This window comes from Megalobrama amblycephala, unplaced genomic scaffold (assembly GCF_018812025.1).
Source record: "Megalobrama amblycephala isolate DHTTF-2021 unplaced genomic scaffold, ASM1881202v1 scaffold253, whole genome shotgun sequence".
NCBI lineage: Eukaryota > Metazoa > Chordata > Actinopteri > Cypriniformes > Xenocyprididae > Megalobrama > Megalobrama amblycephala.
Window position 1 is genome coordinate 1,545,354 of NW_025953340.1, and position 21,725 is coordinate 1,567,078.

The 21,725-nt window shown below is 42.0% G+C and overlaps 1 protein-coding gene across 1 annotated transcript in view; it reads left to right on the plus strand.

The window, feature by feature from the left end:
* The first annotated feature begins 915 nt into the window (after nucleotides 1-915).
* Nucleotides 916-21,725, plus strand: part of LOC125261065 (NLR family CARD domain-containing protein 3-like) — a 40,959-nt gene continuing 20,149 nt past the window's right edge. Inside the window, exons 1-5 of the mRNA XM_048179617.1 lie at nucleotides 916-1,036; nucleotides 8,657-8,935; nucleotides 9,911-9,973; nucleotides 14,248-16,048; nucleotides 16,313-16,486. Of these exons, the coding sequence (XP_048035574.1) occupies nucleotides 8,677-8,935; nucleotides 9,911-9,973; nucleotides 14,248-16,048; nucleotides 16,313-16,486 (2,297 nt within the window). The 5' untranslated portion in view covers nucleotides 916-1,036; nucleotides 8,657-8,676. The remainder of the gene's footprint in view (nucleotides 1,037-8,656; nucleotides 8,936-9,910; nucleotides 9,974-14,247; nucleotides 16,049-16,312; nucleotides 16,487-21,725) is intronic.

A 21,725-nucleotide genomic window follows, 5' to 3' on the forward strand; every position in this document is an offset into this window, starting at 1 on the left:
TTGATCTAGTTGATCCTCGAAATGAAAGTAAAACTAGCTCTTCCACTGAGGTAAATCCTTTTAGAATCATTCTTCACCGCATATCAAAATGATGACAGATTACATAAACAGAGAATATTTGTTTTAGATTTGACTTGAACAATTTAAAACCTGACATTTCAACGTTTCTTTAGACATAAGTCTAATTTTTTTGTCATTAGTATTCACTAAGTTATAGCTCATTTTCTGAGCACTATCAGATTGGAGTTCGTTCAGAGGGAGATGAGAGATCACGCATCATGTTAGTTTTCTTTATTTTATAAAAAGCACAACATTTTGTTTTGTGTTCTGAGTGTACACAAATAAAAGAAGACATTCTATAGTTTCAGTTGATATATTACTTCTGTCTCTATTACACAAAATTAGTATTTTGTGCCCTGTGGAACTCTTATGTTGAAGTTTTTTTCAGTTCCTATAGCTTCTATGTTCATTCCTGTGTCCTATTCCTGTGGCCATGGTTGTAGTTTTGTAGTTTTCCAGGTTGATTTGTCTTCTCCAGGGGTGTATCCCTTATCTTGTTAAGCTTGTTTACCCCTGTGTATAAATATCTCTTGTGTTTCTCTGGTTCTCGGTTAGTCGCTGTTGCAAATCTATTTGCATGTGTTTGCTATTCCTCATGTTCCTTGATTTCCCAGTGTTATTTTGTTCCTGCTTTATGTTCTTTTTTGTTTGTTTCATTAAAACACCTCTGCATTTGGATCCTCACCTCTGCCTGCCAACTTTGATACCTCCTTTCTCTGACACAGATGTGTCATGTGTGGGTCTTTTGACGTCAGACAGTGATAGTCCACATAGTTTCATTCTTATGTCCTTTTGAAAACTGGTTCTATTAGTTTTCCAAGAAAGTTCTGGTATAACAGGTTTAAGTTCTGAAGAAAACTTCCTCCTCCACAGTCCTTTATAAAAACACAGAATTGAAAGGAGTTTCAGAATAACTTCTGCTCAAGACACAAGTTCAGTGGAGGAACAAGAAACATCCACATCGTCATCATTCATGGTTAGTAAATACTACTTCATAAAAATACTGACACATATAGATGTAAAAGTTTCATGTATCTATTCACATTGATCTAGACTTAAACAGCATTGAATTATTTTCTGGGCAGATTTAGACAGCTTTTTGATGGTTTTATATGTCTCTCAACTCAGACTGTATCTATGTTTTCTCCTCATAAATAGCCACATTAATCTCACAACCTTTGTCAACTCATTTAGATTGGGGCCGTCATGATATATTATTTTTCATTACACAATTATGATTGCCAAAAGAATTCACAATACAAATATACTGTGATTTATCTAGAATTATCTAGAAATTTTGAAAAAAAAAATAAAAAAATAAAAGATATATAATTACTTTGTAATTATGGGTTGGGACCTTGTGTACTGTGATTGTCAAAAATACTTTCATTTAATGGATTTTAGCTATATAACCTCGAAAGGCAGTGCACTTTATAATCACTAAAAAGCTGTCATTCAACTCAGTTCATGGTCTCACAACATTCCATAAAAATCAATAAAGTTGTCTAAAGACACTGCATAATGAATCTCTTACTTACATCGTGTCTTTGTTTTTAAATGAGAGGCTTCACGAGAGCGAACAGAACTCTTCACTGAACAAAAACTCCAAAGATGAATAGTTCAACAAGGCACATATACGGCTTTGTCAGGACATGAGACAGAACTGGAAAACAAAAGCAGCTTTATTGATAACTATTAAATAACTTATCACTCTCTTCTGCTTGTTCTTAAAAGCTGAATAATTCAAAATGAACTGTGATTTTTACAGGAAAATATAACAAAGAATATAGTTTACATGTAGCGCATCAATTCTGTGTGGCATGTAAGACTCTCGCTCTCTCTCTTTATGTGTATGAGAAACAGCACTCTCAGTAAAGCAATGACGAGTCATGCGCCTTTACACTAGAATTTGCGGTACGTCAAATACAGGTACACTGCGCCATTAAGCTTAACTGAAATTGTACAGATCGCTTGACAAAGAGCTCTCAAGCTCTCAATCAGTGTTCAGCGAGTGAAAATATATCTTGCTAAACTTACTTTGCCTCCAACACACATTGGCAAGTAAAATCTAAGAATTTATTAGCCAATGGCTAATGATAGACAATATTTAGTTGCCCAGAGTTTAGTTGCATATGCGGGTGTTTTACTTGCATTGTAGAGGATTGGAAAGCAAAACTGCAGTTAAGTTACCACAACTCATCCACACACAAACACACACACATGAAATCAATAACTGGTTCACAATGAAGTCTAAAAAATTCTGAAAAAAGAAAAGAAAAATAAACAGGAGAAACACTTTTCAGAGAGAAGAAAAATAAACAATACAATGGTATACCTAGAACAACAACACAATATTAGATGCTAAATTGCAAAGATTAAAGGTGCTAAAGAGGATGTTTTGTTTTATACATTTTTGCAATATTACTTGAAACTGTCTTTACTAACTGATAAAAGACTATTTATTAGGTGCACTGAAAGGAATAATATTAATATACATCATCTGTGCACGAGGTAGGGCCTTAAAAACATCAGCCATCGTTTACGCGATCATCGCGTAAACGATTGGCCCTCTGGCTTGTCAATCACTGCCGTGACGTTCCTTGTGAGAGACGAGCGCGGCTGCGCGCTCCAGTAACTTTCCACACTCCACAGGCGCCACATGCAATGTTTTTGTCAGGAGACAGGAGTAACAACTGCAGATTATGAGTTAACCTGCGGTGAGTCCGACATAATGAATCCAAAAAACACGACACAGCGAATGCCGGTGGTAAACACTCGTGTTCCAATACTCCTGCACTAGTTTTGGGAGTCGTTCCTTTGAAGTGAGCTGTGAAGGAGGGGGGCTGTTCTTTCAAAAACTCAGTAACAGTCTCTGGATTCTCAGTCGACGAAAAAATCCTCTCTATCACCTTTAATCACAAAAGAGATCAATGCAACAAAAACAACAGGCCAATTGCTGTGTCTCAGAACAAGCTGTTTGCAGATTCTGGGCAAAGTGACATCACTTTGCACAAGCCTCGCCCATGACTGCTGAAGGACTGTGCCGTATTAGCATAGACCCCAACCTAAATGAGCTGTACACAGTATGGCATTTTTTCCTGGCTGGAGCAGCTGTAGTGACAAGAATGTCTTGTAAACAACTCGGGTGTTTTGTTGTTGGATGTAAGAGTGAACATAACAGACTTCATGTACTCCTGACATCTGAAGATGCAGTGGATTAGTTTTATTTTTGAAGGGAATGTGCCCCATTATACCTAAATTTGTTTATGTCCAGTGGTGTAATGTAATGAAGTAATAATACTTCATTACAGTACTTGAGTATTTTTAGGAGAATCTGTACTTTACTTGAGTTTTTTCGTTACTTACTACAAAATAAATTCTGGAAGAACAGACTGCAAGCAAGCAAACAAGTGCTTGCACAACCGTGGTTGATTTCATTTTCCGGTTTGCATCCATTGCTGGAGCGGCTGAGAGGAGTGCGCTGTCAATATACTCTACGAGAGCAGCCTTGAGGCAAAATAAAAACTATCACTGATGCCTCGAAGAGTTTGTTTTGACATGTGATGTGAGGCTGCGTGCTGCACAGAGCGGGACACTTCAAAAACAGATTTAAAACATACAACAAAACGGTATGTTATACAGTGTACACTACAGTACATGTATTCATATCGTTATAAAGTCGCCTCATTAGTTTGTTGACTAGATGCTGCATTAGTGGAGAACAGTAGTATGTTTGCTGTCAAGGATAAGAGCTGGATGCTAACATTAGTAGTACCTCAAGTGGTTAAAACAATGTGACAAAAACACGCAAATATGACCCAATGTAACGTTTGAGTTTTGTTCTGCCCAAAGGGGGCTCCTGTCTCCGTCCCAAGCCCAGAGAGGGCTCCAGTTCCCATCCAGAGCCCAAAAGCCCGTTCCAGAGACCGCTCCAGCCCAACAGCCTATCCCTGGTATGAACCCGATAGGCCCTCCCAAGAAAATTTTGGGGGGGTGCAGTACGTCCTCTGCCATAGTTCCCAAGCTAAGCCCCGGGGTGAAGGCCACAGAGGCAGCACCGCCCTGCCCCCCCGAATTACCGGCGCCTCCATGGCCCCCTGAACAACCGGCACCACCTTGGTCCCCTGAGCTGCCCAATCCGCCCAGGATGGTTCCCATCCCACTGAACCATGTCCTTGTCAGACTCCCACTCTTATGGATGTTACACAGCGCGAGGTTGCGCCTGCCGGGAGGGCTGGATACTGTAACGTTTGAGTTTTGTTCTGTTTAGTTGTTCATGTCTAGAGTTTGTTTTTCATTGGTCACGTTCTCTTTGTTCAGTTTTTCTGCCACTTGTTTGTATCCATGGTTTCTGTTTTGATTAGTGTTTGAGTTCAGCTGTGTTTAGTTATTTAGTCCTGTATTCCTCCGTTCTCTCCCTGTTGGTTGCTATGGTTACTTATTGAGTTAGTTATGTTCAGGTGTGCCTAGTTTATTAGTTCCTTTGTTTGTTCAGTGTTTTTAAGCCCTGTGTTCCAGTCTGTTCTTTGTCAGTTCTCTGTTGCGTTATGTCGGTTGTTATGTTCCAGTTCTATCCTGAAGATTCTGTTTTGGAAAGTTTTAAGTTTCTTTATTACAATACTGCTTGCACTTAGATCCTACATCCTCATCTTTGTGCGCAACCAACTGTGACATCCAACTGTTTAATGTCACAATTATTACATCCATTTGTTCACTGTTGTGCATTCATTATCCAGCAAAGTTGCATATTTAACCTGTATCGTCATCATGCAGCCAAAAGAAACATATCAAATCACAAAATGCGTTCAATATCAGGGGCTGGTTGTATAAATCTATTTAAAACTAGTCTTAAAAGTTAGTAATCTTTTTTTCTTTAGACTGGTATTTACTTTTTAAGTCAGTTGCATAAAATTTCAGATGGTTATTTTAAGACAGAAAAACTGGTTCCCCCTTGGCTAACTTTCTCTTACATTCATGCTGCCATAGAAACGAAAAAAAATGTAAACTGCTCAATATTCACAAAAGTGGCCTGACTTTGTCTTGCGGAATGGCAAATTTTAATCTTTGGTTTTATGAAAGGGCAATAAGAAGAGAGAGTTTTCATATACTGTTCAAACCCATTGGAAGTACTTTGTGAAAAGGAACTGCTGGAGAAGTTAAGATTTCCAAGACATACGATACAAGAACTAGCAATTGACTTGGCAGAGCATCTGAGGCCTGAAACTTCTAAATTAAAGAAACTAACTAAAGAAATTTTAGCATCCCTCCACTGCTACAAATATGTCTAGCTCTACGTTTCTTGGCCACAGGATGTTTTATAAACGCAGCTGCAGACTTAATTGGGGTACATAAGTCTACAGCATCAATAATTATTCATTGGGTTGCTCGTGCACTGTCAGGCAGACTTACACTTTATTCGACTGATGTCTCTATCTTGAACAAGGTGAAGGCAGATTTTTTTCAACATTGCTGTATTTCTAAATGTAGTGGGAGCCATTGATGGGACATACATTTGGATTCAAGCACCTTCACCAATGAGCCATTGTTTGTTAATGGAAAAGGCTACCACTGTATTAATGCCCAGGTGAAAAAAAAAAAAAAAAAACTTTCTATAATATACTGAAAGTGCTCTATTTTTGCACACTAATTTTGTACTTAATATACTAAAAATTCTTTAGTACTAATTAAGATAATCTTAAGGACATCTAAGTGTACTCAACTGTGCTATTTTGAGACACAATGAAATATGAACTTAAATGTGCTTTTAATATACTATCTCTGTATTTTAAAAATTTATTTAGATACCACTTATAGTGCATTTGAACCCATAGTGTACTACAAGTGGTAACTAAATATATTTTTTAATTACAGAAATGGTATATTAAAAGCACATTTTAGTTCATATTCCATGGTGTCTCAAAATAGCACAGTTGAGTACACTTAGATGTCCTTAAGATTATCTTAAGAAGTACTAAAGAAGATTTTTTAGTATATTAAGTACAAAATTAGTGCACGAAAATAGAGCATTTTAAGTACATTATAAAAGTGTACTTTTTTTTTCACCTGGGTGTGCAGGCAATTTGTGATGCCAAACTGTGTTGCTTGTTGGCCAGGATCAACCAATGACTCAAGAATTTTAGTGAATTCCCAAATTCATGATGCATTTGAGAGAGGAGAATTGCAGGGTGTACTCTGGTTATCCACTAAAACCTGGCTTCTCGCACCCTTCTTGAACCAAGTCAGTGTGCCTCAAACTCTGTCTGCATGCAGAGCTCAAAATGAAACCAGAACGAGTCTGCAACACAATCTGTGCATGTGTTGTTTTGCACAACATGGCAAGGTAGGTAATAAATAAGTTTTTAACTGTAATTAAAAATCCTAGCTACATATTCCCCAATGATTTTAAATTACATGAGTAAAATATCACATTTTGCACTACCAAACATGGAGGATGACCAAATTTTAGAAGAACCCACTTTGGAGATCACAGAGGCAGGAGATAAAAGATGGATCTGGGCGTTACATTCGACAAATGATTGTAGAATACATTTTCTCCATTTGTCTGAGAAAAATGAAAGAATTGATAACTTTGAAATGAACTGGACATATTAGAATTTATTAATCAACACAATACACAATATTTGATGCATGGTATCAGTAAAAACAGCTGGAATACTATGTAATCTTCAAATACAACTACATTACAACTTCCATACTGCTGATTGCCATGAATATAGCCATTGCTGCTGATATGGCATTAAATCATAAATGAATAAACATTAAACTTTCAAATTACGACTTTCACTAAAATACTTAAAAAAAAAAAAAAAACTCTTAAATATATTCTGTATGTAAACATTACATAAGAAGTAAATTCAAAGCTAAATACCTGGAATTATTAAATACAATTATTTGATTAGTTCTTGGACAATGGTCGTTAAGGTCTATAGTTCATGTCCAAGTTTTAAAAAAACAAACAAAATTAGCAAAATTAGTGACAGGAACGCTTTTTTGTACTTTTTTTTTAATGCAAAAATGCACTACCGTTGTCCTTTTCAATTTAGGAGTTGGTCCTCCCCCTGTTGCAGATTTGTTTTCGCTTGAATGTTTCCTTGTTTGCCTCTTGAACCATATTTCTAAACCATTTCTGAGACAGACGGGTTAACGTTGTTAACTTTTCCAGTTATTGTGGTCCAAGCCTTGTGTTTTTTGCTATTTGCGTTGTAGTCGCTAAATGTATTCACTAAAGTGGATATGGCAGCATTGTATTCTTCCAAAATACAAATATTTTCAGCAAATAAAAAAACTGTGACGAGCACCCATTGTCGTTCATTTTGTTTCAGTTGTTCAGCGTCTTATTTTTTTCCACAAAGCAATGCAATATAGACAGTCTTTTGTCTTGTCTAAATACCCACACTTGCAGTCTTTGCACTTGACCACTTGTCTACTTACATTATGTATTCTCTGTATTTGGCTCAAGTGTTCAAGTGGGCGTGAAGACTGCAAGTGTGTGTAGAACTTTCTTAGATCACAATCTTAGATCACATTACTGTTGTAAAACAACAGGCTGAGGCACACCCCCTCAACTGACACTGGTATGTGGTATGACAGAGAAGACCTGTTCTTTTAAAGATCATGTAGAAGGGAAGAGTATGGCCTTTTCAGAGTATGTTTTGATCATGATGAAAGTTTGCTTTCATTTAATCAGTCTATGTAATCAAATGTTTTTACATACAGTTTGATGAAGGACCCATCCAAACAGAGATGAGTTTAGCTGTATACGCAAAAATTTTGTATCGTATAGGGGTATAGGGGTATAGGGGTATAGGGGTTTCGTTCAGACGGATCCAGCATTTTCAGAAGGTGTTGGTACATCATTATATCATTAAAAGGTCCAAATTAATCAATTTGTAAGCTAAATATAAAAACATTATTTTAAAATGATTTTCGTTCCTTGATTCAACTTCTCGCGTCGACTGAACAGATATCAACAGTGCAACGGGGTTGCTGGGTTGAAACGTATAGGTGTTTCGTTCAGACGGATCCAGCATTTTCAGAAGGTGAAACCGCTATTTTTTTTAAACAAGCACGATCTCTCTGTATCTCCCATCACTGTCTAGTAGGCTAACGGTGTCGAGACACGTGGAAATATGAATGTTGTAATGCAGCTAGAGCAGGAATCAAGGCTTCATCGGGACAGTGTTCTTGCACGGAGAAGTGTGATTACACAACATTTTAAGATGATGAGGTGCTCTTTGGGTTTTAAGTGCAGTAACTAATGTGCTCACAAACACTGCTGCATTTTATATAACATATTTCCTGTTATGAAATATGATATTGTTTGGTCGGTGGGGTCGGATTTCTTTCACATCACAAGCGAGTTCAGGAGTTAATTTGTGATCAGCCCGAGACCACCTTGTTCTGGAGGTCTTGAAGCAATTGTTTTGATGCAGGTCCGAGCGTGATTGCCATGTTCACATAAACCTAAACGAACCGAGCCAAGGGAGAAATCGCACCAGGTTCTGGAACAAATGCTCAGGTGTCAAAGCAACCTCAGAGTGAAACTACTTCAGATCTTTTTCTTCTTATCCTGCAGCGGTGAATCTGTGAAGGGAGATGGCGTCTGTTGAAGATCTGCTTGAAAAATCACTGAATGAACTGCTAGAGGCTGAACTGAAGACGTTTCAGTGGCACTTATTGAAAGATCATGAGCGTATATCAAATTCTGAAATGGAGAATGCAGATAGGTTAAAAACTGTGGATAAGATGGTGGCATGTTTTGGACTAGAAGAAGCTGTGAAGATCACGGTGGAGATCCTGAGGAAGATGAACCAGAATAATCTAGCTGAGCAGCTGGAGAACAATCACAAGCAAGGTAACGTTTAATTCACTGTGACTGTAATGTGATTGACTGTTTTATTAGTGTGATGGTTTGACTTAAAGAATTAGTTCACTTTTAAATAAACTATTCCTGATAATTTACTCACCCCCATGTCATCCAAGATGTCCATGTCTTTCTTCCTTCAGTCGAAAAGAAATTAAAGTTTTTGAGAAAAACATTCCAGGATTTTTCTCCATATAGTAGACTTGAATGGGTACCAAACAGTTGAAGGTCAAAATTAGTTTCACTGCAGCTTCAAATTGTTCTACACAATCCCAGATGAGAAACAAGGGTCTTGTGAAACCATCACTCATTTTCTGAAAAAAAATGGAAAATTATATAAGTTTTAACCTTAAATGCTTATCTTGAACTAGCTCTCTTCTTCTTCTCCTCTATTAGAATTCCAGCAGTGTCTGCCCTCCACAGGTCAAAGTTTTGAACTAATTTTTATATGCAATATGCTAGTTCAATAGTATATAGCAATTTGTTCAAACTTTGACCTGTAGAGGGCAGTAATACGCTTAGCAGTGTCTACACTGCCAGAATTCTAATAAAGAAGAAGAAGAGAATTAGTTCAAGATGAGCATTTATGGTTAAAACTTACATAATTTTTAATTTTTTTCAGAAAATGAGCAATGGTTTCACTAGATAAGACCCTTATTATTTCTCATCTGGGATCGTGTTGAACAATTTGAAGCTGCAGTGAAACTAATTATGACCTTCAACTGTTTGGTGCCCATTGAAGTCTACTATATGGAAAACAATCCTGGAATGTTTTCATCAAAAACTTTAATTTCTTTTCGACTGAAGAAAGAAAGACATGGACATCTTGGATGACATGGGGGTGAGTAAATTATCAGGAAAAGTTTATTTAAAAGTGAACTAATCCTTTAATCTTTGCTCTTTGCTCTGCTGATGTGATTTTGTGATTTATGTTTCCCAGTGAATAATCCTCTCTCTCACACACAGGTCAGGCTGGAGGCAATATGAAGACACCTGCCACTGTTGGAGCTCATTCAAAAGAGATACGGGGTAAATAACAATCACTGACTGTACATGAGAACAAGATAAAATATAACTGTAAGCAGCAAATACAGGACCAAACACAACAATGGCAGATCTTATTATTATCTTATTATTAAATAATTGTCTTTCACGACAAAACTACATCAGTGCAGATGTCCCACAAGGCTGTGTCAGTTCACCAATTCTTTTTACACTTTTCATGAATGAATGCTCAAGTAACAAAAATAAATTTTTACAGGGTATATATATCTCAACTAATGCTGTAAACAGGAACAACAAGTGGTACATAATTATATTATTAAAAGGTTCAAATTAATTAATTTGTAAGCTAAATATAAAAACATTATTTTAAAATGATTTTCATTCCTTGATTCAACTTCTCGCGTTGACTGCGCAGATATCAACAGTCCAACGGGATTGCTGGGTTGAGGTCACAAATAGGTTCGAATTCATATGATGTGTCATTGCCTGGCAAGTCCAGAATGATATATGTTCTACAAGATATATCAGTCTGGTCAGTCCGCCCTCCGTCGCGCCTCGAGTCAACTCCAAACTGTACCGTGCAATCAGGTTAGTTTATTTCAGTGACACAAACAGTGTCACTCTAGTGCAGCGAAAGTCCCTTCAATATCAACAAAGATTGAGACCCAAGAGTTTGTTCTATTCAGCCGTGAATTCAGTTTTAAATGACCAAAAACACATTAATTATTTACTTTTCGCTGTTGACTCTCTTGTCGCTTTGCCAACGTCATATCCGCCCTTCTCTGATTGGTTTACTCCGCATCCTGTTTGCTCCGGATTTGCTCCGCCCTAGAAATCGAATTGATTCAATGGCGACCAGACTTATCCGCTGGTACAGTGGTGAGGCTGGATTTTCCAGGCAAGATCTGTCACTCCACAGAGCATTAAGAAAGATCGCGACAGCTCGAGAGACGTCCATGGTCTCACTCCAGTGTATGGGAAAGTAGTCAGTCACTCATTGTGTTTGATGAATAACAGGTAAGCCGAGGGATAGCACAAAATTACATCTCTAAAATTATTACGCAATAGGCTAATGTGTGTGTGAAGTGAATGAGTGTAAACTGAGCTCAGCGCAAATCAAATAGCCGTGCTGTTTGTGTCTCTCAGAAATCAGAGCTTTGTAAAAATTATTCTAATACATCAATAAAATACTGCATCATAAACATTTTATACTATTTGATATGTATTTAAATGTTTTAGACCTTGCGAGATGACAGACAATATGAAACACAAATGGGTGAAAACTATTAAATGAGCAGCGCATTCGTAAATCAAATAGCCGCGTTTCTCTTGCGTCTCTCAGAAATCAGCTTTGTCAAAAGTAGGCTGCTATCAACTAAAACACTACATCATCATACACCCTTTCTACTACAGCCAAGTGTTACATGTTTTAACATGTTTCTAGTATGTTTAGTACTTCTTGGCATATTAAAATGTGTTTCAGGAAGTGAATTACAATGTAAAGCATTCCATTTCCTGTTTCCTGTTTCCAGCAGGTGGCGCTATGACTAACTGAATATTGGCATTTAGATGTCTTTAGGCCAGGACACTTATCACACATGTGAAGTTTGGGGCAGATCAGACACTGTATGCCTGAGTTACAACAACTTCCTGTCTCATGACGATAATAGCATGCTTTAGCAGTCAGCTAGGTGTTGCTAGCATGATTTAGAATGCTTCTAGCATGCTTAGTACTCAATTGCATATTTTAGTATGTTGCTACTAGTGCGTCACAGTGTTAAAAACGTCACTTCCTGTTGCCAGTAAGTGGCGCTATTACTATAACTGAATATTGTCATGTAGATGTGTTCAGGGAAGGACTCCTGTCAAACGTGTTAAGTTTGGAGTAGATTAGACATTGCATGCCTGAGCTACAGCAACTTCCTCTTTCACTGTATTATTAGCATGCTTTAGCACTTTGCTAAGTGTTTTGCTAACATTTTCCTAGCATGTTGCTAGCCTGTTTAGCACTTGCTGGCACATTTTAATATGCTGTTAGGAGTCCATAACAGTGTTAAACATGTCACTTCCTGTTGCCAGCAGGTGGTGCTATGACTATAACTGAATATGGGCATGGACATGTATTCAGGACAGGACTTTGTTTGGGGCAGATTGGACATTGTTTGCCTTGGTTACAGCCCTTTGATGAAAACTCAAGATATTCGCAATTTAGCATCGCACAAGCCTTTTGATTACACAACCAAATTTGAAGATGATTGAATTAAAACTGTAGGAGGAGTTAGTTAAAGTACGAGGCCTGAAAATGGCAAACTCTGCACAAAAATTGCACAGGAAATTCAAAATAACGGACTTCCTGTTGCGTTTAGGACTTAGCTCCAAGAGACTTTTTTGTAGGGGACAAAAAATGGGACGGTACACGTAGGTACCGAATTTGGTACATCTACGTCAAACGTAGCCCGTGGCAAACACTGTTGAAGTTTTATAGGTGGCGCTATCGAGCCATTTTGCCCCACCCATTTCTGAAACCTATATCAGATGTCAATTTTCAGTGTCCAGTCCTGACACATGTGCAAAGTTTCGTGAGTTTTCAAGCATGTTTAGGCCCTAAAAAATTTGATAATGTTTGGAAAATAATAATAATAATAATATTAATAATAAACGGATGAAATCCAATAGGGTCCTCGCACTTTGGTGCTCGGGCCCTAATAATCCTAAAGAAAACAATAGGGCCTTCATAGTCGAAAAAAAAAAAAAAATAATAATCCTAAAGAAAAAAATAGGGCCTTCAGCCTTTGGCTTTGGCCCTAATAAAAATCCTAAAGAAAACAATAGGGCCTTCAGCCTTTGGCTTTGGCACTACTTGGGCCCTATTAATAATAAAGAATCCTAAAGAAAACAATAGGGCCTTCAGCCCTTGGCTTTGGTCCTAAATATAGCTGCAAGCAGCGATGATGGGCCAAAGCCCGGTGGCTTCATGGCAAATGTGCACATTTAAAACAGTTAAACATAAAAGGACTGTCAAATTCACACCACATTTACTGCAGCAGCTGATGCTCCTATGATCACAAACTACAACAGCCACATCCATGAGATTGTTTAAACTGAGATGACTTTCATGTCATAGAATGTCATAAGTCAATTTCAAATGAGTGCAGAATATCATCCATGTCTGTGTTTTTTCTCAGACAACCTCTATAAAAAGAGCAAATTATATACTGTTATTTGTGCAAACTCCACAGCGCTCTGAGAAATCTAGCCTTAATGCGAATGTCTGTGATTGCTAATGTCGTATAATCCTAACATTTCTCTTCATGTGCTTTTTGACCTCCTTGAGCTGTTGCTTGTGAACCAATCTTATGCACCAAAAGCATGCTTTCATTTAACTCAATATGTGTGGTATAAGATGAAAAAAAAAAAAAAAAATCAATAAAGCCAAATTACAAAATCTGCAAAGACAATTTTAATGTTAGTCTCAGGTAATGGTAAGGTACATGTCTAGATTTTTCTGCTCACTTATGCAAGTTTATTTTAAACAGCCCCTTTTATAATCATGTGAAATTTACTGAAAAAAAAAATGAGAGAGACAAATAAGTAGTTCAACTGTTTATTGGCTGAGATGATGATGGTTTGAACCAATCTGGGCATAGGAGGTGGGACTAGGCATCAACAATCGTTCCTGTTTGGCTTAGAGGAACAAACCACATACATTGCCTTAACAAATCAATGCTGCAGATTTTGATGACATAACAGTCTCACTACGGAGTCTCTGAATGTCAGAATGAGATAAATGCGATATCACTGGAAAGCCGCAAATCTCCTCTTTACGGTACTTTTTAGTACTAAGCATACAAGCATAGAGATTGGATTAGCGGTTATTAAACATTTTAGAATGATAGTTCTTTTTGGCCGCCGGTGGCTGTCTCGGTTTTTAAGGGTTAATGGTAGATGTGGGGCACCCCGTGCTGCCAGATTTATTGTTGTAGATTAATAGTGCGGGCCCTTTGTAGGCCCAGTGAGGCCTGCCTGGGCCAGCACTAAGGGGCCAAACTTTTGCCAATGAACAAATTCTCAGGGGCCGTGCACTGGAGCCTGCTGGGGGCCCTTATGCAAGCCCTAAGTGGGCCCGTAAAGGGCCAGCGCAGGCTTGTTTGCAGGGAAGTTACCACAAATGTACAGTTTTTTTTTTTTTTTTGTAAAAAGAAATGAAAGACCAGGATAGAATTTATCTAAATATTTTATTATAATTTTGTTTAAATTTATCTCTTTCTCTTTGCTTACATTTTTCCTATTTCATACAGGCTCGGCTGCAGAGCACAATAAGGCTGCTCTTCATGAGATTAGCCTCAGACTGAAGGACAAATTAAAACAGGACTACAAGCGGATATTGGTTGGTAATTCAAAGACGGGTCATCAGAAATACCTGGATGATATCTACACTGATTTATATGTGGTGGAGAATGAGACTGGAGGAAGATTGAATGACCACGAGGTGAGACAGTTCGAATTGAATCTCAAACCATTTGATGTCAAAGACACACCGATCCAGTGCAATGACATTTTCAAAGTCCAAAAGGGTCAACAAAACAGAAAAGTGCTGACGATGGGAATTGCAGGGGTGGGAAAAACAGTTTCTGTCAATAAATTCATCTTTGACTGGGCTGAAGGAAAAGAAAATCAGGACATAGACTTAATTTTACCTCTGCCATTCCGTGAGCTAAACTTGATCACAAAGGACAACAATCTCATTGGACTGCTTCACGAACACGTCTTTAGTGGTACCAAAGAACTACTTTTTCAGCCTGAAGGTGATGGTAAAGTCATGTTTATCTTTGATGGACTGGATGAATGTCGCTTTCCTTTGAACTTTAAAGAGGGTGACAAAATTACAGATGTTTACAAAATAACAACAGTGAGTAAGATAGTTACTAGCCTGATCAAGAGAGACCTGCTTCCCTCTGCTCTCATCTGGATCACATCCAGACCAGCAGCAGCCACTCTGATACCCCGTGACTACATTGATCAAGTGACAGAGGTGCGAGGATTTAACGATGAGCAGAAAGAGCAATACTTCATCAAAAACAGTCCTGAGGTTTCTGAAAACATTATCCGTCACATCAGGAAATTCAGGAGCCTGTACATCATGTGCCATATCCCTGTCTTCTGCTGGATCTCTCTCACTGTTCTTCAGCCTCTACTGGCTCAAGAGAGCAATGACAAAACTCCCACAACTCTTACAGGGATGTACACAAGCTTCTTAATTTCTCAGCAGCAAAAGATGGAAAAAAAATATTGTGATGACCCTGAATCTAAAGGCAATGCAAGGTCTTTTGATCAGATTATTCTGAAGCTCGGGAAACTGGCCTTTCAACAGCTGGAGAAAGGAAATCTGATTTTCTACCAAAAAGATCTTGAGGAATGTGGTCTAGATGTCAGTGATGGGTCGGTGTACTCTGGGTTATGCACTCAGATCTTTCAGGAGGAAAAGGCTGTTTCAGCAAGAAGTGTTTTCAGCTTTGTACATCTTAGTGTCCAGGAATTCCTTGCTGCTCTTTATGTGTTTTTGATTGGCAAAGATGAGAAAGCTGACCTTTTTCTTCTATCTTGGAGAGAAAAACTCACATGGAAACTGTCCAAAAAGCCACTCTTTCAGTTTCATAAGGCTGCAGTCAAGAAGGCTTTACAAAGCAAGAGCGGACACCTGGATCTTTTCCTTCGGTTCCTCCTGGGTCTCTCACTGGAGTCCAATCAGAGTGACCTGATGGAACTACTGCCAAAACTGGAACTCAAAACAGAGAGTGTTAAAAACACTGTTGACTATATCAAACAGAAAATAGAGGAGGAGAAATCAGTAGAGAGGGCTATCAATCTCTTCCACTGTCTAAATGAGCTGAAAGATAACTTTGTGGAGGAAATCCAGAAGAATCTGAGCTCAGGAAATCTTTCAGCACAGAATCTCTCCTCTGCTCAGTGGTCTGGTCTGGTGTTTGTGCTCCTCATGTCAGAAGACACTCAAGAGACGTTTGAACTGCAGAAATACAGAAAATCTGATGAAGCACTGATGAGACTGCTGCCAGTGATCAAAAACACCAGAAGAGCACTGTAAGAGTGTCCTTTACATTCATTTATATACACTGTTAGCCATTTGTAATTGAGCCTTCATTTTACATGGGTGACATGTTAACCAAGACTCAAATGAATAAATGTATGTGTGTGACGATATAGATACTGGTTTAATTTTTTATGAAGAGAAAATTGTTTTAGCTTTTCTTATATCACTACAATCAAAGGCTTCTCCAAGCTCCAGATTAGAAACACTTCATAATATATTACTGTTTCTGATTGTTTGTTTTGTTCTCTACACAGGCTACAGTGCTGTAATCTCACCGCACAGTCCTGTGAAAGTTTGTCTTCAGTTTTACAATCCTCAAACTCTGTCCTGAGAGAGCTGGACCTGAGTAACAATGACCTGCAGGACTCTGGAGTGAAGCTTCTTTCTGATGGACTGAAGAGTCTAAACTGTCAGCTGGAGATAATGAGGTGAATGGTTTAAAAATAACTAACCATGCTATAATCAGAGGCGGATTTAAAGGATTAGTTCACATTCAAATGAAAATTACCCCAAGCTTACTCACCCACAAGCCATGTAGGTGTATATGACTTTCTTCTTTCTGATGAACACAATTGGAAATATATTAATAAATATCCTGACGCATCTAAGCTTCTAAGTGAACAAATCCTTTAACCAATAAGTGAGGTAAGTGGCCACTTAGGGCCCCAGAGAATCAGGGGGCCCCATCTGACTTGGAACATATTTAGCAAATGGTAAAATGCATATTTGTGTTTGCACTCTGTTTTCAAGCTTTCTATTTCCAAAATGATTTTGCAGTGTTGTGCAATGTAGCAAATCAGTTGACATATCGGTTGATTTCTTAAACTCCTGCCTAGGTAATCACAAAATAGGTGTCATTTAAAAGCTTAAAGTCTGAACTTTACAATGAAAGTAGACAGTTTGATTAACTCATAAGTACTGCTTGAGTTATTTGCTGAATAATTTAAGAAATATATTTTTTTACTATGTACTCCAATCTGTCAAAAGCATCATACAGCTCAAATAATCATGAGTTCCCATTCAGTCGGTCACGTCCGACGTATGTCGGACAGACCGACGAATAGGAATCTCGCTAGAGAGGCCAATCTACTTCGAGTGTAACTAACTAACTTCAGCTTTTCGCTTCGGAGCCAAACCTTTCATTGTGTCTACAAGCGAGTGTGTGACGTCAACGAGTCAGCCCTTTTCGGAAGACTGCTCTTTGTTTGGTGCAGGCGGACAACACTGCAGTGGGGTCGATCTCTCTCTTTTTGTTTTGGTTTCGTTTTGTTTGCCTTTCATTGAGCAACGCGTGAGTTTCCAGCTCAAAAGCCGTTCTCACGGCTGGTAAACGGAGCGCTGTTGAGCGCTGAAAAGCTGTTTTGACAGCTGGTAAGAGAGCGGCTTCAAAGAGAGAGTGCACACGACAGGCTGCACTATCCCCTGTGTGTGCTGCAGCGGCCATTCCCCTGTGTGCTTCGGCACTTAAAAGAGTTCAGTCCCTAAAAGAGCTTGCACAAGTAGTTTCGCGTCTTTTTAAAGATGTCGTACTACTTGTGTGTTTCTGGATGTGGTCGTTACCTGGCGCCTTGAGATGGTCACCAACGCTGTATCGCGTGTGTAGGCTTAAAACACGCTGAGGCAGCGTTTGTGGATGAGTCATGCACCCATTGTGGGAAGATGACCATCGCGGAGTTGCGATCTAGACTCTAGTTCCTGCAAAGGGGCGGAGTCCCGGTGCTGCTGCCTCATTCCAGTCCTCCTCAGAGGGTTGCTTCAGGCAGCGGCGCTGGTGATCTGAGGATTACAGTGAGCACGCTTCCTTCGGGGAACCAACCCCCTAGGAACCCTCAATCCTCCTGCACTCCACAGCCAGTAGAGCTGCCGGGGGAAAGCGGTGGACCACCCCAGAGGTGTGTACCATTCGTATCCTTCGGAGCTCCCCATGACGACCGGATGTCGATCGCTACATCGGAGGATGATTTGGCGCAGCTGCCTCCTTTGGGGGTGACAACTGTGCCCGATTCGGACCCGGAAATGATGGCTATGCTTTCCCAGGCCGCCAACAGGGTCGGGCTCATGTGGAACCCTCCACTGTGTCCTGAACCCTCGAGGTTGGATGATTGGTATCTTGGGGTGGCAAGGACTGGTTCTCAGCCCCCCACCCCAGTGCCCTTCTTCCCGGAAGTGCATGAAGAACTCACTGGCACGTGGACGGCACCTTTTACTGCCCGAAACCGTGTCGGTGGGTCCTCCTCCCTCACCACCTTTGATGGCGGGGCGGCTAAGGGTTATACGCGCATACCCCCTGTGGAACGGGCCGTTGCTACTAACTGTGCCCTAACTCCACCTAGTGGGGGGAGCCGTCTCTCCCTTCCAGGGCCTGTAAGTACTCGCCGGATTTACCGGCAAGGCTTATCAGGCCTACGCGGTCAGCTGCTGCACCTCCACCGCCCGCAGCACCTCAGCCTGCTCGTTGCTGAGGGCGCCCCCCTGCGGCCGCCACCGCTCCCCAGCAGCAGCAGCCTCCATCTAAGCGGAACCATGGAGCCGGTCGCGGTCGGGGTGCCCAGCCCGTCCAGCAGGCATCCAAAGCCTCGACTGCTCCCTCTGTCCATCTGTGGAACCAGGTAAGTGTTGCACTGCACACTGTGACGCCGTTTCGGGTCGCCTCGTAAAGAGAGCCCCCTGAGCCACCTCCCTGTGTTCCACCTCGCTGCCCCACTGCGGGTACGCTGGTGGTCCCTCTGATCCCGCTGGTATAGTCTCTGAGAGCCTGGTTAGCGCTCCCCAGCCCATCTCGCTGGCTCATTCGGACCATCAGGCTCGGCTATGTGATTCAGTTCGCCCAGCGTCCCCCCAAGTTCAGGGGCGTCCACTTCACTACAGTGAAAGAGGTCGATGCCCCTGTCTTGCGTGCAGAGATTGCAGTCCTACTGGCGAAGGACGCGATAGAGCCGGTCCCTCCAGCCGATATGAGGTCAGGGTTCTACAGTCCCTACTTCATTGTACCCAAGAAGAGCGGTGGGTTACGACCTATCCTGGATCTGCAAGTTTTGAATCGGAGCTTTCACAAGCTACCGTTCAAAATGCTCACGCAGAAACGCATTTTCGAGTGCATGCGTCGCCAGGATAGGTTTGCAGCGATCGACCTGAAGGACGCGTACTTTCATGTCTCGATTCTTCCGCGACACAGTCCATTCCTGTGTTTTGCTGACCAGTTGGGTCTTCAGGTCAACTGGGAAAAGAGCAAACTCTCCCCTGTGCAGAGGATCTCTTTTCTCAGCATGGAGTTGGATTCGGTCGAACAGATCGCACGCCTCACAGAGGAACGTGCTCATTCGGTGTTGAACTGCCTGAATACGTTCAACGGCAGGACAGCGGTCCCACTGAAATTCTTTCAGAGGCTCCTGGGGCATATGGCAGCCGCAGCGGCAGTAACCCCGCTCGGTCTGCTTCATATGAGAGCGCTTCAACACTGGCTTCACGGCCGAGTCCCGAGATGGGCGTGGCAACGTGGCACGTTCCGGGTGCCAATCACTCAGGAGTGCCGCCAAGCCTTCAATCCGTTTCTCCGGGCAGGAGTGCCCCTAGAACACGTGTCCCGGCATGCTGTGGTATTCACAGATGCCTCTGCCACCGGCTGGGTTGCCACGTACAACGGGCATGCAGTGTCAGGGGTTTGGACAGGACCCCATCTGCATTGGCACATCAACTGCCTTGAGTTGCTAGCAGTACACCTTGCTCTGAGCCGCCTCAAAGGGCCGCTATGGGACAAGCATGTACTGGTCCGTACGGACAACACTGCGACCGTTCCGTACATCAACCGTCAAGGTGGTCTACGCATGTCGCAACTCGCCCGCCATCTCCTCCTCTGGAGTCAGAAGCATCTGAGGTCGCTTCGTGCCATTCATGTCCCCGGTGTGCTCATCCATGTGGCCGACGAGCTATCATGAGCTGCGCTGCCAGGAGAGTGGCGACTCCACCCCCGGGTGATCTGGAGAGAGTTTGGAAAGGCTCAGGTAGACCTGTTTGCCTCACCAGAATCCTCCCACTGCCAGTTGTTTTACTCCCTGTCTGAGGGAACACTCGGGACAGATACACTGGCACACAGCTGGCCCCAGGGCCTTGTTCTTGTTAGGTCTTGTTAGTTGCGCCCTATTGGCCCAACCGGACCTGGTTCCCAGAACTCTCACTCCTTGCGACAGCCCCTCCCTGGCTCATTCCTCTGAGGAAGGACCTTCTTTCTCAGAGACGGGGCACTCTTTGGCACCTGTGTCCAGACCTCTGGAAACTCCATGTCTGGTCCCTGGATGGGACGCAGAGGTTCTAGGTGACTTACCCCCCGAGGTACTTAACACCAGCACCGTCTACGAGACATGCTTACGCCTCGAAGTGGAACCTGTTTGTCGAGTGGTGCTCTTCTCGCCGAGAAGACCCCCGAAGATGCTCGATCGGATCGTGCTTTCCTTCTTGCAGCAAGAGTTGGAGCATAGGCTGTCTCCCTCCACCCTCAAAGTCCATACTGCTGCTATCTCCACTTACCACGACCACATAGATGGCAAATCTGCTGGTCAGCACGACCTGGTCGTCAGGTTCCTTAGGGGGGCGAGATGGTTAAATCCTCCTCGACCCCCCTCCATACCCTCTTGGGACCTTGCTCTGGTGCTAAGAGCACTCCAGATTGCTCCCTTTGAGACCTTGCAATCAGCAGACTTAAAGATTCTGTCTATGAAAACTTTGCTGCTGGTTGCATTGGCCTCCATCAAGAGGGTAGCGGACCTGCAGTCATTTTCGGTGACGAATCATGCCTAGAGTTCGGGCCGGGTGACAGCCACGTGGTACTGAGACCCCGGCCTGGCTATGTGCCCAAGGTTCCTACCACTCCCTTCAGGGACCAGGTAGTGAGCCTGCAAGCGCTGCCCTCGGAGCAGGCAGACCCAGCCCTGGCTTTGCTCTGTCCAGTTTGCACTCTGTGACTGTACATAGACCAAACTCAAAGCTTCAGGTCCTCAGACCAGCTTTTTGTCTGTTACGGAGGCCAGCAGAAGGGAAAGGTTGTCTCCAAGCAGAGGATGGCCCACTGGATAGTGGATGCCATCACCCTGCTTACCAAGCTCAGGGCGTGCTTGTAGAGCTGCGGGCTGGGCGACACCTAACACGTTTGCTAGATACTATAGCCTTCGTGTCGAGCCGGTCTCCTCCCGTGTTCTCGCCTCAAGTCAGAGGCACGGAGAGGCCCCGGAGAGGCCCTTAGTGTCGGCTTGCTGCGCTACATGTGCTTTTTTTCTCCAGAGAGTCCTTACAAGGCAGACCCTGTCGAGTCCTCCGATCTCCCTTCGGCTGCCGACGTGGCGGAGCGTCTGGCACCAGGCCTATACTCCGTTGTATCCTTGAGAACCGGGTTTGGGCTGGGTTCCATATGTCTGACCCTACGGGGATCCCATATGGCTGGTTCCACGGCTGCTCCTAAACGAAGCCTGTGTCTTTCCCTCTGGGAGAACACACCCCTCGTCGGGTTGGAGTTACCCCAGTTCTTCCATATGTAGTACAACCTACAGGGTTAGTCCATATGTTCTTCTCCACATAACTCCTTCGGGGAAGGATGTGGCTTCCGCAGCTTTCCTTTCCCAACGGAAGGCTACGCTTTCCCAGCGTTATCCAATAGTCTCACTGAATGGGTTTTAG